Source organism: Drosophila persimilis, unplaced genomic scaffold, assembly GCF_003286085.1.
Source record: "Drosophila persimilis strain 14011-0111.01,24,50 unplaced genomic scaffold, DperRS2 tig00000520-arrow-pilon, whole genome shotgun sequence".
Classification (NCBI taxonomy): domain Eukaryota; kingdom Metazoa; phylum Arthropoda; class Insecta; order Diptera; family Drosophilidae; genus Drosophila; species Drosophila persimilis.
In genome coordinates, this window is record NW_020825317.1 from 4,887,938 (window position 1) to 4,902,857 (window position 14,920).

The 14,920-nt window shown below is 48.7% G+C and overlaps 1 protein-coding gene across 1 annotated transcript in view; it reads left to right on the plus strand.

Annotated features, from left to right (window-relative positions):
• LOC6596773 (broad-complex core protein) overlaps positions 1-14,920 on the plus strand; it is a 38,300-nt gene that overhangs the window by 10,766 nt on the left and 12,614 nt on the right. The window contains exons 2-7 of the mRNA XM_026990090.1: positions 7,998-8,615; positions 12,577-12,765; positions 12,833-13,268; positions 13,341-13,608; positions 13,680-13,822; positions 14,007-14,057. Coding sequence (XP_026845891.1) covers positions 8,430-8,615; positions 12,577-12,765; positions 12,833-13,268; positions 13,341-13,608; positions 13,680-13,822; positions 14,007-14,057 — 1,273 coding nt within the window. The 5' untranslated portion in view covers positions 7,998-8,429. The remainder of the gene's footprint in view (positions 1-7,997; positions 8,616-12,576; positions 12,766-12,832; positions 13,269-13,340; positions 13,609-13,679; positions 13,823-14,006; positions 14,058-14,920) is intronic.

Sequence of the window (14,920 nt, forward strand, 5' to 3'; positions counted from 1 at the left end):
TTTCGGAACAGAAAAACAGAAAAAACAGACAGAACCCGAGACGCAGCAGAAATGGCGCAGTAGCTACCCACCCATTCACCCCCTCTCCAGCTAACAACAAATACAGAACAACAAAAAAAAAGACTACTTACAGTGATCTCTGACAGATAGAAGACATCGATAGCGAGACGAGTGGGAGTAGCAGCAGCAGAGAGTTTTGGACGCAAGGTTAATGTACCCCATCCCCACGAGCAATTGGGTGAGCGCGAAGAGGAGGGAGTCCCGCTAGAGCAGTCAGCGACAACGTCGTTTGTTTGTTATTTTGGTACGTTTTTGCAATTTGCAGTTCAATGTTCATTAGTGGGAGACGGGGAGGGGGAGGGGGAGGGGGAGAGGGACGACAATTGACTGATTGGAAGCGGGCGACCAGGGGGACGACGGCTATCAGGCGGCTCGCTCGCTCGAGCGATAATGGAACGAACGGAACGGTTCGTTTCGGAGTTACACGCTTCCCGACGACAGGCGGAGAAGCCGTTGAACGCGCCAGCCACAGTTCAAAGCCCCGAGCAACGGCTGCAGCAGCGGCGACGCAGCCGATGACGACAGCGAACGCGCTCGAAAAAAACACAAATCACCCACTTCCCCTTCCCCTTCGGATGGGGTGGGGTGGGGGTACCGGCCACAATCACAAGCACAGGCACAGGCACAGGTATAAAACAAAAACCTAAAAAGGAACTCCAACGAGAAGGAGTCCATATGGGACATGGGACGTCCATGTCCGCGGAACAGATCCAAAGCCCGACGAGTCACACTCAAAACTAAACGGCGCTGGAAAATGCCGCACCGTGATCTAGCGACGAAACTATTTTGCCGAGCAGCGCGACTCAGCTCGAAAACTTACATTGCTAGTTTTCCAGCACTCGAGAGCGCTAGATACACGAATAGGAGAGTATAGCAGAGATAGAGAAAGCGCTCAAATAGAAACCACACAGAAACTACTCACGAAACTAGTTGAGCGAGAGCGGAGAGCTTTAGAGCGAAAATCTATTGAGTGCAGTGCATGATCGTGCTCAAAACCTACGCTCGCTCCCATTCACGGTGGGAGGGAGAAGGCTAGGGCGTAGAGAGGATTCGCGGTGCTTGTCTAGCGACATTAGGAGGGGTGCTCTGCTCTCACGCCTGCTCTTGCTCTTTCCCACTTACTCCCTCGCATACACACACACGCACACTGACACCCAACAACAATCTCTCGCGAGCGGGACAGAGAGCATTTTCGACTTTGGCTCGCGATTTGTTGAAATTTGCTGCGGGGTAAACGACCCAATGTCCGACACACGATGACTAGGTTAAGGTGAAGGTCAAATTAGCGAAAAATGCAAAACAACTACAGCAACAGCGCAAACGTGAAGGAAGCAGGCCAGAGAGAGAGTGGGAAGGAAGCGGGAGAGGGAGCGGGGCAGGGACAGGGACGGACGAGCCAAAGCTGACGGCGCAGTCGCAGCGCACTAACAATAGAAATCAACTTTGTCAGCGTTAAAGCAACAAAGACTGGGCTAGGTAGTGTAGAGGGGAGTGTGGAATGGGGAGTGTGGAGTGGAAGTCGCAAAAAGAAGTTGAAGCGTAGACAAAAGTTGTCTGCTGTCTGGCGGCAGGGGGAGGGGATCGGATCTTATGTAGGCACAGGAGGAAGCTCAGCCAGGCAGGCGGCGGCAGACAGAGGCACACAGCACACAGCACATACACATAAAGCCAAGGCCTCCGTCTGACAGAGAGTTGGATCATAGAAGGGGGTAAGGACAGGGGACAGGGAACAGGGACACAGATCCGCAGACAGTTCTTTTTTTGTGTTGTCTGCTGTCTGACGATTTCCCCCTGTTAGCCCCTTCCCAGTATAAGTTTTTCGAGTGGATCCCCCTCCCCCACCATCCTTCAGCACCGATAGACAAGCCGCAGGCCAGACAGTGACTGCGGAGCGGGGCTGGCTGCTGCTGCCTGTCCGAGATGGTGTTTGTCTGCAACGCTCTCACACATCAACGCTTCGCTCTCTCGCCTCTGCCTCGCTCACACGCTTTCGGCTCTCTCTCTCTCTTTCTAAAAAAGCTTTGGCTGCGCTGCCTTCTAATGTGGTTTTTTTACTCTCTCACACACACACACTTGCATGTGGTCGCCAGACGACAATCGTCTCTATTATGCGCAACTAGCTGCGGCAGCGACGCAAACGGCAGCACAGACGGTGACTGCGAGGCAGAGCAGACGATGAACGCGAGACCTTGAACTTGGACTCAGTTTTCGAGTTGAAGAATTGGGTTTTGTTTTGAATTGTTTTTATATGCCTGTGTGTGCTATCTCAGAAGCACGCTCTCCCTCTCTCTCTCTCTCTCTCTCTCTCTCGCCCGGGCATGTTCTATGTTTGCCTTTGGGTTTGATGGAATGAGGAGGGTGTGTGTGCGAAGGGAGGGAGCTTAGGTTAGGTGTTGTCTGGTGTTGTGTGGTGTGGTGACCCCCCACTGCTTACAATTTGCTTAATGGGCTAATTAGCACGCATTAATCAGGTGCAACTAGGGTGCCCCAAACCACCCCTCCACTGTGATGGTCATGGCCCACATAGCACACATGCACGTACATATGTACATGTGCTTATGCAAATGCCATGCAATGCCCCGTTATGCTGGACGCAGACGGGTTCACGTGGTGCCTGGTCCCCACTGCACTTGCAGTGAGAGGCTCCTCCCTCCTCGCTATGTCACTCTCCGTGTCTCTCTCTCTCTCTGCTCAGACTCTGCTTGTGTCTGTCTAGCATTTGTCTAGCCCACCGACACACACAGACGCAGACACAGCGTGGCTGCATTTCCACTCTGGGCTGCTGTAACGGTGCCTTGCGACGTCATCGTCATCGTCTCTCCCTTCTCTCTCTTTGACTAGTTTTTACAGAGAACTTTCGCTTTCGATGGTGCTGGCTGTGTGGCTGCCCTGCGCGCTCTCTCTCTCTCTCTCTCTCTCTTTCTCCCTCCCTCCCTTTGCCACTCGTCACGTGTGTGTGTGTGGATTTGTGTGTGCTTTGGACGTTAGATTTTACATTTGGCCGGCATTTCTCTCCTCTTCGCGGAAGGGGTGGTGGCTGGGGTGGGAAATGTGTACGATGTGGGCGCCAGAGCGTCTAGCCGGCAACAAGTGGAACTGTCGCCCCATTGGGCCCCGCGTGCAAGTGTGTATGTATGACGTGTAAATATGTAGATGTGGTTGCCGATGGGGGCATGTGGGGCCTTGTGTGGATGTTGATGTGGACTGACCTTGTTTAATGTTTTGTAAACTGTCGTAGGTGGGAATGTCGAATGGCGGAATGATACCCGACCTGATAGCACCAACTAAAATCCGCTTAGGCACACATAAATGAATAGAGGCAGTGGCAGAGGCAGTAAGTTCGTGTGTGTGCGTGTGTGTGTGCGTGTGTGTGTGCAGAACTAAATCGCCTAACCTTGAAAATAGAAACCGCACACAGTAACAGCAACACACGGACGGGCAACAACGATAGGAACAACGAATGCCAAAGCTAAAGCAAAGTCAAAAGAAATCCGCAAAAGTTTTCGGACAAACAAAAAAGAAAGAAAAAGCAAACAAACGCACACACGCGCGCACGCGGACCGACCCGCCGACAGAAGCCAGGAATGGAAAAAAAGCATAGAGAAGTAGGAGTAGAAATAGAAGAGCGCGAATAGACACGCGAGAGAGCGCAAAGCTTGGGCGAAGGGGGGGCGAGAGAATGGCGATGAGGGCGGCAAACAAGTTTGCGGACGTTCCAGTGCCAGTGCCAGTGATGCGCAAAAACAGAGAACTTAAGTTTTTACCCGCAAATAATAGCGACTGAATAAAATACGGAACTAAATTTCAGCTATAAAAAACAACAATTCCCGCTTTCTGAAGAACACAAAAAGCCAGAAAACAACACATAAAAAAAGCTGGCAGCACTGCTAGGAAACACTAGGAATTAAGGCCCGCAATTTGTATGAAAATTTGTCAAACAAAAACAAAAAATTGTACCGGAAAAAGCTTAGTGGGCAGCACTGCTGCAAACACTAACATTGCGCATATTTTATGGAGGTTAGAGCGAGAGAGAGGTAACCAAAAAGTGCGAGAAGCTAATCAATTTGCTAGATCTATGAAGATGTAGTGGAGCAGTGGGGTTGGTTGGGAGTGGGAGTGGGGAGGGAATGGGAATGGGAATGTCATAATGAGCTCGAACCAGATCGGATCGGATATAAGCATGTGTTGGTGTTGGTCTATTTTTAATAGTATTATACAATTTAGTTTCCAGCTGAATAAACTACTTCTCTATCTAATCTCATTTTTTGGTTCCTGTTTTTTTTTATAAGCTACAGCGCAGTCACCCAAATAATTGCTTTTATTTAAACGCAACTCACACACAAACAGAAGTGCGAGTGTGTGTGTGTGCGGGAGAGAGACCCCCGAAAGCAAACAAAAAAAAAACGACTGCAACGAAATCAACTTTTTTCTAGAACTATTTTGAAGGCTGCTGGCGGCGGCGGCGGCGGCGGCGGCAACGTCGGCGTCGCAGCAGACGGCGGCAGTGTGGGATGCGAATGTGCGAAAGCGAGAGAGAGCGGGAGAGAGAACGAACACTTGGCGAAATGCGCCAAACAAAATTTAATAATAATACAGCTACAAAAAAATACAAAAAACAACAACAGAAATGTAGTATTTAGCCTTGAAAGTTCGTAAACACTACGGCCACACTACCACACACATGCAGGCAGGCGCCTGTGTTCGTGTGTGTGCTGTGTGTGTGTGTGAAAGCGTCGGACTGACGATCTGTTATATGCAGTGAGGAAATATAACAGAATACGAATAATTTATTACTATACACTTCTCCGCTTCACTGGAACGGTGAAATGATCTATTAGGGATCCAATCCGATGCCTGCCCCACAGCCCTTGTAGACATTTCCCACGGCGCGGCTGCTCCTGTCCACCAGTCGACCACCAGACGGGAATAGTAATGCGAGTGCTTCCCATGTGTCGCTGGTAACGCGAGCCCAAGGCGAGACCTTCGATCGGGGCGAACGTAATTGGAGGCAATTGCTGGAGTCCAGTCCATTCCTGTACAATCGGAGGTGTCAGTGGCGCCAGGAGAGACGGCTTTGCGTCTGCCTGCCTCTGCCCCTGTCTATGCTGTTACCATTGCCGTGCCATGCCATTATTATTAGTTATTAGTCAGCGATGGCAGCGACGCTGGCAGAGAGACAGTGTCGGAGCCAGAGACAGACACCGGGAGCAGCGACTGCGGCGCGTTCTATGCACAAAAATCTGCCTCCGACTCTAAACAAGAGAGCAAAAGAGAGAGAGAGAGGCAGCGAGAGAAAAGCTGGACGCTTTGACGCTGGATTTTTTTTGCCAAAAAAGCTGCTGGCGTCGCTGCAGGCAGCGTGCGCCTCTGAGTGTATGCGTGTGTGTGTGTGTGTGCGTGCTGCGTCTGGGAATTCTTCCATTCTAACACGGCCGCAGTCGGTCGCCTGTCGCGGCCCAGGTTCAAGATGGATTCCAGGTGCAAATACAAGCACACACACAGACAAGAGTGTGTGTCCCTGGTGCTATCCCTGTCTGGCAGTTGGCCAATCCTTTGGGCAGTCTGCGCGCCTAGCCTGCGACGCCGAAACGCCAACAGAGCTTGCGCGCGTTCTGGCTCTCGCTCTCTGGCTCTCTCTGGCTCTCTTCCAGCAGAAGCAGAATTTGCCGAAATTTCGTTGGATAGTTTCGCATGTGTGTGTGTGTCCTAATGCGCTTTTTCGGGTGCCGTTGTCAGCGTCGACGCTGCCGTTGCTGCTGGCCAGGCAGACGCAGAGCCAACAGTGGCAGTGGCAGTGGCAGTGGCAGAGTCGGGCACTCTCTTCTTCTTCGGCGCGAATTCAGTCGAGTTTATACGCTTGCAGTCGCCAAACGCAGCAAGCAAGCAGCAAAAAATCAGCAGCGGCAAGAGCAGCAGCCCCAGTCCTCTGGCATGCCAGGCAGCAGCAGCGTGCCTTCAGTCTACCGCAGACCTCCTCAAACGCAGAACGCTCTCCACACGACGCTCGCTCGTTCTCTCCGCCCGCCGGATGATCCTCCATCCGATCCTAGATTCTGGTGTCCACAATCCAGCCCTGGGCGGTTGCGCCCCTCCTCCTCACCCCCGTAACACACAGCTCTCGATGAAATCGTTCAAATAGTTTAGTTTTAGTGTTTTTGCATCGGTTCGTTCGGTCGGTCGCTCGGTTCGCTACGGTCTTGGTCCCACTGTAGTTTCAATTCTAAAAAACATCCCCAACCCCCTATACTCGCGCGCGTGTGTGTGTGTGCCCCCTTCTCAATACAATACATTTTTTTGTACATTTTCTTGGGTGACCAAAAAAAAACAACAAATAAACAAAACCGAAATAAAAGATCTCATTAAAATTGCGTATACGCCAGCAGAAATCCCCAGATATTTTCAACCACTGCAAAAATCACACCAAAAATGTTTGGAATTCAAACGGAATTTCCCACCCACAAAAAAAGGGTATCAACAGGATCGGTTTGATGAAGATCCAATTGGAGAGAAAGGTGAGATCCCCCATTCCCCACCAGCCGAGGGGTGACAGTCAGTGGAGCCGGTCGGGAATACGATGATAGGATGACGGTATCGTCTTCCATGTGTGTGTGTGTGTGCGCGTTCCCATAGACAAAGAACCGTTGGCTTGAGCTAAGCTGCGCAGCGCTGTCTCTGCTCTGCTCTGCTCTCTGCTCTGGTCTGTCAGTGGTGCTATTTTTATATGCATGAGCTTTTGCTGTGTGTTTGTGTTTGTGTGTGTGTGTGTATGTGTGTGTGTGCGTGGGACAGCTTTACAAAGTGCAGCGCACTCTACCGCGTGCTCTCCGCTCGCGTCGGACTTATCTAATAGTTTTCACTTTCAATGTCGTGGAAAAACAACAAAAAAGCTTTGCTGCGTTGCGCGGTTGGCGATAAGCGGACTGGCATTGCGAGAGAGGGAGGAGAATGCTAGCAAAAGTTTTCGGTGCTCAAATGAAATTTGCGTTTGCTTTTGGGTTTGGGTTTGGTTTTGTTTTTGCATAGTGTCTTTCTCCCTCTCTCTCTCTCTTCCTGCAGCGATCAGCGATGCGTGCCTGCTGTCCTCATTCTAGCATTCCCTCCATTCCCACAATTCCTCCCTCCCACCCTGCTTTCTGGAGTACAAGTGTTATATGCTTATGCTTGTTATATTTTGTATTTGTTTCTGCTATAATTATACTATTTTTTACCTCCCGTTTTTGCGATGCGTTTGCTCTTTTTCTCACTTTTACCTTGTTTTTTTTTCCACATTTCTTTCTTTGTTCTGTTCTTTCGGTGGTTCTGCACTCGTTATAAATTTTTTGCGCTGTCTGCAGACACCCTGCCCCCCGTTCTGCTCCTCCCTCGGCTAATTGTCTTGCAGATAGTTTTTTGTGCTTTTTTTGTTTTTTTGATTTTTGTTTTTTTTTTTACCGTGTGACATAGAAAACTGCTCGACGAAAATGCGTCGTCGCCGTGGTTGACATTTTAAACTGCATTTGTTAACAATTTTTGGTACATTTTGCGAAGCAGAAAGAGAGGTTGAGATGGGGAGAGAGGGCTGGGGGAAAAAGCAGCAAACAAATGCGGAAATTTAACGCAAATGCAGCAGAAAATGTGCCCTCAGAGGGGGTTTGGAATAGTTGGTGACATTTGCAAGCCAATTTGTATTCTACTAATTATATAGTATTTTCTAGAATTGTTCTTCTATTTTCTTGCATTTATATTCTAATATAGCAAAGAAAATTGTCCAGTTAATTCTGGAATCAAATCGTAGCTTCCGCTAAATAGTGTCCGCTCGCTTATGGGCAATTTTTACAGCAGATCAACGCCTGAATGTGCCCTAAGGAAACCTGGGGCTGTACATGTTTACAATATTCGAATCCTAATGGAAATCCAATCTGTGCCTTGTTTTAATTCCAAACTTTCTTTCCTTGCAGTTAAACAATAAACATTAAGAGAAAAAACAACAAATACCCACAGAATACAGAGAATAAAGAGCGAGTATCAACAGCTCCAGAGAAAGAAGATATTGCCCGCATTTTCGGGACCCAAAAGTCGCCCTACCTTTCTACAAAGGGGGCAAATTAACAGCCGCCAACATACGCAAGAAGGTGACCTCGAAGAAGGCCAGCGTTGTGTCGGTTGACGACGATCACAACAACAATAACAACCACAACAACGACCACAACGCTCGGCAGGCAACACCAACACTAGCAATCCATACACCCACTACCACCACCACCCCCAGTCGGACACCCACATTGACACCGATTGCCACGCCCACACCAACGCCCACACCCACAGCCACGCCCACGCCCACACCCACACCCAAACCGGACACAGCTGAGGGACAGGATTATCAAAGCAAAATGGACGACACACAGCACTTCTGTCTCCGTTGGAATAATTATCAGAGCAGCATCACATCGGCATTTGAGAATCTGCGCGACGATGAGGCCTTTGTGGATGTCACCCTCGCCTGTGAGGGGCGCAGCATTAAGGCGCATCGCGTTGTCCTCTCCGCCTGCAGTCCCTACTTCCGCGAATTGTTGAAGGTGAGTCGTCGTCTCTTTCTCTATAGATCTCTGATATTTCCCTTCTTTGTGAGTGCGAGAGATTGACCCAGTCAGCCGAGTTGTCTGGCATCCTCACTCTCACTCTCACTCTCACTGCCATTTTCTGTTTTCCTCTTTTTTTTTTTGTATCTGCCATGCCAAACACATGTGCAGCAGCCGTTGATTGCCTTCCAGTTTGGGGGTTGGGGGATCTCAAATGCATTTGCATGTATCTATAGATGGAGATACATTTTGTGAGTCACTTGACGGAAAGGAAACCATCTAGACATCCACTGGGAATCAATCATCAAAGCTCCTCCCATTAGTGGACATTCAAGGCAAAAAGGAGCCCAAGAGATGAGGAAAATTTGAAGACTGCTGGTACCCCTTGCCCTTGCCCTCCCGCAGAGGTTACAGCCAGTTTGCCTAGCGTTTTCCGGTCCTCATGTTGGCTTTTCCTGTTTTCTTTGGGTGGAAAATGGGGTGTCGCTTGTGTGCCTTTTAGCTAAAAAACATTATAGAAGGGAACTCACTGCGGCAGCAGTTGGCAGCATGTGGCACGGCCCATAGACTGCGTTCTGTTTGCATTTTTATTTATTTAGTTGCACACGAAAGTAGGCAGGAGAACCGCAACAACCATGATAGACACGAGAAAGGGGGACACGAAAGGCAGCACATAAGAAAGGAAGTAGTTGTGTGTACAGTCCGTAACATGTCGTAAAGTTCTGCCTTCCTTCGGTTCCGCGCGGTGTTTCTGTGGCAGTTTGTGGTGTAAATTAGTCGATTGCTGGAATGTCCTTTCCTTGCTTCCAACCATCCTTCTCTCACAACTGCTTGGGGAGGGGGGGCCACGTTACGTATGATTGATTTGTGTCGCCTGATCATGCAACAACGCATGAGGATCCCAGTCCTGTGGCTTGCCTCTCCTGCCACCGGGCGACTCCATTGCCGTGGCTTCTGCCCTGCTAATCCTTGAAGTTTCTGCGGCCCCAAGTTGCAGGCCAAAGTAAACTTCCAAACTAATGCAGTCCCTCCTTCTTCCCACCCTCCCTGCTCCCTGCTCACTGCTCCCCCTCCCCCTCTCTCCCTCGGGGGGTTCTGCAGCTTTGCTTCATTATTTTTATTATGACATTAAAATTATGTGAATCGGTTGTTGTTCGTCGACATTTGCCCGCCAAAAACTTTTGCGGCAGCCACACAGCCCTCTGCATTGAAAATATTTGCACGCAATTGCGGTTTTTTGGTGGAAGAGGGACAGCTAGTTAGAGAGCGACAGGGAGAGAGAGGAAGAGCAACGTTTGCCATTTGCATTGTAACGGAGCTGTCATTGGGGCAATGGTGTGGCAGTGTGGGGCAGGGGCTGCAGTAGAAATTATATAAATTACAAAGAGTGTACCCCCCCCCTCTCTTACTCTCGTTCAAGGATACCGCCCATCGTTGTTTCGTCCTTCGACATGATTTGTTAACATGATAGAAAACTTAGTGCTTTCCGTTCTCCGTTACGTTCTGTTCCGTTCCTTTCCGTACTCTTCTGTTATTATTTGCCGGTTTTTGTTCCAAATTATGCGCACGGCCGAGAAAGAGAAAAGATAGGAAGATAGGGGGAGAGAGAGAGAGAGAGAGAGAGAGAGAGATAGGAATGAGAGGAATGGAAAGCCAAGTATCTTAGGGTCGCGAGCCTACGGAGTGGATACCCTTTGCAGAGCCAGCGTTTCATTCCTTTCCGTTTCGTTCCCTTCCTGCCAGCAGATATTGTGCCTATCGAGGGATATGGAGGCTTTGTATATGTTGTAAATATGAATAAAAGCACTTTGCTTTGATACCTTACCTTTACAGACATAGATACCGATACAGATACCTTCTAGACACAGATACGGATACTGAAACGACAGATAATTTATAGGCGAAATCCTTACTTCTCTGTCCAGGAGTAAGGGTATAAAAGGAGTTCTGTTTGCACCGAGAAGCGAGAAGAACTGCAATTAGGAGAGCGGTGTGGCAGTGGCATGGGGCATGGGGCATGGGGCCGAGGCAGTCGGTGACTCTGATTACGCAATGGTAACACGGCTATGGCAACGGCAGTGGAGGGGCATGCCGCTGCCCTCTGAACTGAAACTCTGAAAACAAGAACATGTCTCCGTCTCCGCGTCTCTGTGTCTCTGCCTCCCTCCTGTCTCCGTGAAAGTTTTGCAAGATCCTCCCTGGTGCTCCCTCCTGCTCTCATTCCAAACAACAACAGAAAAAGTCGGCATTTAATTTGTTAAAAAGGCAAACTAAATGCAGGGGGAGGGGGCAGGCACAACAGCAAACGTGCAACAAAGGGTCGCAGTTGCATTTTTCTTGAGTTTCTCCTCCTTTTAGGGGCATTTCTTGATTCTGTTTTTTTTTCGTTCGTTTTTTGTTCTGTTTGGTCGTTTTTGTTGGGTGGAAATTATGTACCCAAGAAATTAGTATACAAAAAACTTTGCTGGCAACAGAACTTTTGTAAAATTCAATTTGAAATACATGCAACAAAACAACACCAGGGGGAGGGGCGCGGTGGGGCACAGCACCCAAACAAGAGACAGTCTCGGGGCAACAAAATGCAGCAGCTCAATGGACAAACTGGACTGGACGATGGGCAGTGGTGAGAAGACACTTGGCTCTGGGCCCAGGCAGCAGCATCAGCAGCAGCAGCAGCAGCAGCAGCAGATCCTTCTAGCAGCAGAAGGGGCATCCAGCATCCAGTATCCAGCATCCAATTGGGGAGGGGCACTGGTACTTGGCGTCGCAATTGTTCGCGACTTTGCGCCTATGCATAAATATTTAATTAACTGCAGAGCATTATTTTAATTAGGTGTAAAAACTGCCAACAGAACAACACAGACAACAGAACAGCAGAGAACAGAGAACAGAAGCAAAGCGAGGGCCCCAGAGGGAGGTGGGTCAAAGGTGGGGTTAATGGGTTCGCTTGGCATTTGCTAAAAGCATTTTTTGGGCTTTTATGTAAACTGTCAGCAACTGCAAACTACCATTGCTACTGCCGCTGGCACTGTCCCCCTTCATTTGCATGATGTGTCCAAGAAGTGCAAAGATGGAGGGAAAGTATCTCAAAGTGCGAGTATCTCAAGTGCAGGCAGATGCATTGGAAAGGGGGAGGCGCAGGAAATAGGGGGCTGACTGCTCGCATGCGTTGCTGCCTGATGATCGTTCCTTGCGTTGTCGTCGTCTTTCGTTGAACTGACCTCAATTTCACAATCTGTAAAAAAAACAAAAAAAAAAATACCTCACACACAGATATAGATACAACACACCACACTCAAACAGACAGGCAATCTTTCAGCGCTAACTCAATCGCAAATATGCGAATTGCACAAGGCGGCAGTAAATAAGACGAGCACACACAGAAACACACACCAAAAGACACAGCTACAAAGATACACAGATACAAACGGAGTCGTCAGCGTCGTCCGGGATGCCCGATGTGCGATGCGACGATCCGAGGCGAGAGAGACTTGACCCAATTTCTAGCAGAAACAGCCCAGCAGCTCCCTTTGTTGGAGTTCCACTTGATAAGTGAAAATTTACAAAGCATACAGACACACTCGCAGATACAGATACACCGATACACAGATACACAGATACACGCATGCCAGTACATACAAACATATGTAGATACAGATACTCACAAAAAGGGAATGGGGTACAGAGAGAAAACTGGAATGCGTTGGCCCTGAACACACACATGGGGCATGTCACCAGCAACAGCAACAGCAGCAGCAGCAGCAGCAGCAGCAGCAGCAGCAGCTGAAAAGCAGAAGCTGAGACCGAATGAATGTAGAAAAAAAACGGACTTCAAATCGAGTCGTGACATTTTCAGGCGACAATTTGAAGGTTGTCTGGGCAGGGTCTTCCTCTTCCATTGCCAAATGAATCATTCAAGCCACTAACTGTCCGTTCCCATCTCTTCATCTCTCTTCAGAGCACACCCTGCAAACATCCTGTTATACTCCTGCAGGATGTGAACTTCATGGATCTGCATTCGTTGGTGGAGTTCATATATCATGGAGAGGTCAATGTGCATCAGAAGTCACTGCAGTCCTTCCTCAAGACAGCCGAAGTGCTGCGTGTGTCAGGACTCACCCAACAGCAGGCAGAGGATACGCATAGCGTAAGTGAAACCCTTAAACCCCCCTCCCCCCGCATGACCCCAATTCAACCCCCACTTGTCTCTGCAGCACCTGGCTCAAATACAGAACCTGGCCAATGCCGGCGTCCGTACGCCCCTCAACTCTCACGCCCATCCACATCCACTCCATGGCGCGCTCCATGATGATGGTGGCGCCTCGACACTGTTTAGCCGCCAGGGAGCTGGCTCCCCACCGCCGCCACCACAGTCGCTGCCTCCGCACCTCAACAACCAGATTCTGAAGCGCATGGCCATGATGCACCGCAGCAGTGCGGCCGCCGCTGCGGAGGAGACCTCTCATGCCCTCAAGCGTATGCGTGGATCCGCCGACAATGGTCTGCCTCTCGGCAGTGGCAGCAACAACAACAGCCCGGACTTGCCACCCATTCATGCGCGCAGCGCATCGCCCCAGCAGACGCCGGCTGACTTTAGTACGATCAAGCACCACAATAACAACAATACACCGCCGCTAAAGGAAGAGAAACGTGAGTGCTGGACACACAGGAGGAGGCACGTGCCTAAACGAGATCTAAACCCAATCTCTTGTGACCTTTCAGGCAACGGACCTACTGGCAACGGAAACACTGGCAACAATGGCGCTAGCAATGGCAACGGCAATGGCATCTCCATCAGCGACAAACTGGGCAGCCTCACACCCTCACCCCTGGCCCGCGCCGCCGCCGATGATCAGGTCAAGTCAGAGCCCATGGAGCTGGTGTGCTCCAACAACAATGCCAATCCCAATGATGAGCACAGCAATGACTCCACCGGCGAGCATGATGCCAATCGCTCGAGCAGCGGTGACGGTGGCAAGGGCTCCCTAAGGTATTCATCCCCGTCCTGATGATCCCGATCTTGGGGACTAATTTTTGGTATATTTCTTGCCTTTTTTCTAGCTCTGGTAATGATGAGGAAATCGGTGACAGTCTCGCCTCACATCATGCGGCACCACAGTTCATCATGTCGCCGGCAGAGAACAAAATGTTCCAGGCAGCCGCCTTTAACTTCCCAATGACCAATCTCGATCATCCATTGCTTGGTGCGTATTCGGTGCATAGATCCTGCCACATCAAACGTCATTTTTAACACTCTTCTTTCTTTCTAATTTGTCTTTACCTCTTGCGCTCTCGTCTACCTCTGTCTGTGCCTCTGCCACTGCCTCTTCTGCTTGCCTCTTTCGCGGCTCACTCTCTGTGTGTCCCTCTACACTGTCCCTCGATCAGGTCTCAACACACAATTGCAGCAGTCCGGTGATCTTGCCGTGTCCCCACAAGGTGAGTCCGAGCATTTCTCTATTTTTTGTACTTCTATTGTTTCGCTCTATTTGCGCTCAAAAGCTCATTATTACATTTTTTACATCAAATGCAAAAAATACGAAAAAAAAAAAAATAATAATACCAGTAAAAATACCAGAAAGATACCAGTAAAAAACCACAAAAAAACCAAATGGAAAGCAAAGAAAAAGCAAAAAGAAAAAACAATTTTCAAAAAAAAAACCTATTTGCCCAAAAAGTGCTGAGAGATTTATTTAATGCCCGTACAAAATTTGGTTGAAAATAATATTTTTTGATCTTAAACTAAAGTTTCTTGTTTTTTTTCGTTTTGTTGTTTGAAAATTTGTTTTTATTGTTTTTTCTCTCGATTTTTTGTTTGAGTTTTCGAACTGACTTGAGAGGCAGTGTCATCCATGCATCCATTCTTTTGTATGTATGTATGCGTGTTGATCAGGAGCAGGACTTTTTTGATTTAACTTTCGATTTATATCGATTTATACCTTTGGAGACGACCGATCGATCCACCCCCTGCCCGCCCCCCAGACCGCGGCTCAACAAGAAACTGTCGATTGAGAGAACCACTACTACTGTCCTTTTTAATTACCAAAACCGTTTTTCAGTTTGTTTGCGATTCCAAATACAAAAAAAAAAACAAAAAACAAAAAAGTCGAGTTAAATGTCGTAGAAGCGTACAAATTTCTTTCTTGTTTGATTGTTTCGATGGTAAATGTTTTCATTTGTTTCGGTCACACACACAAAAAACACAAAAACCACGAATATCACAACCCCCAAACGAAGAAAATACAAAAAAAAATAATAAAATAAAAATAAACCACAGAAATACCACAATTACCAAAAAATAC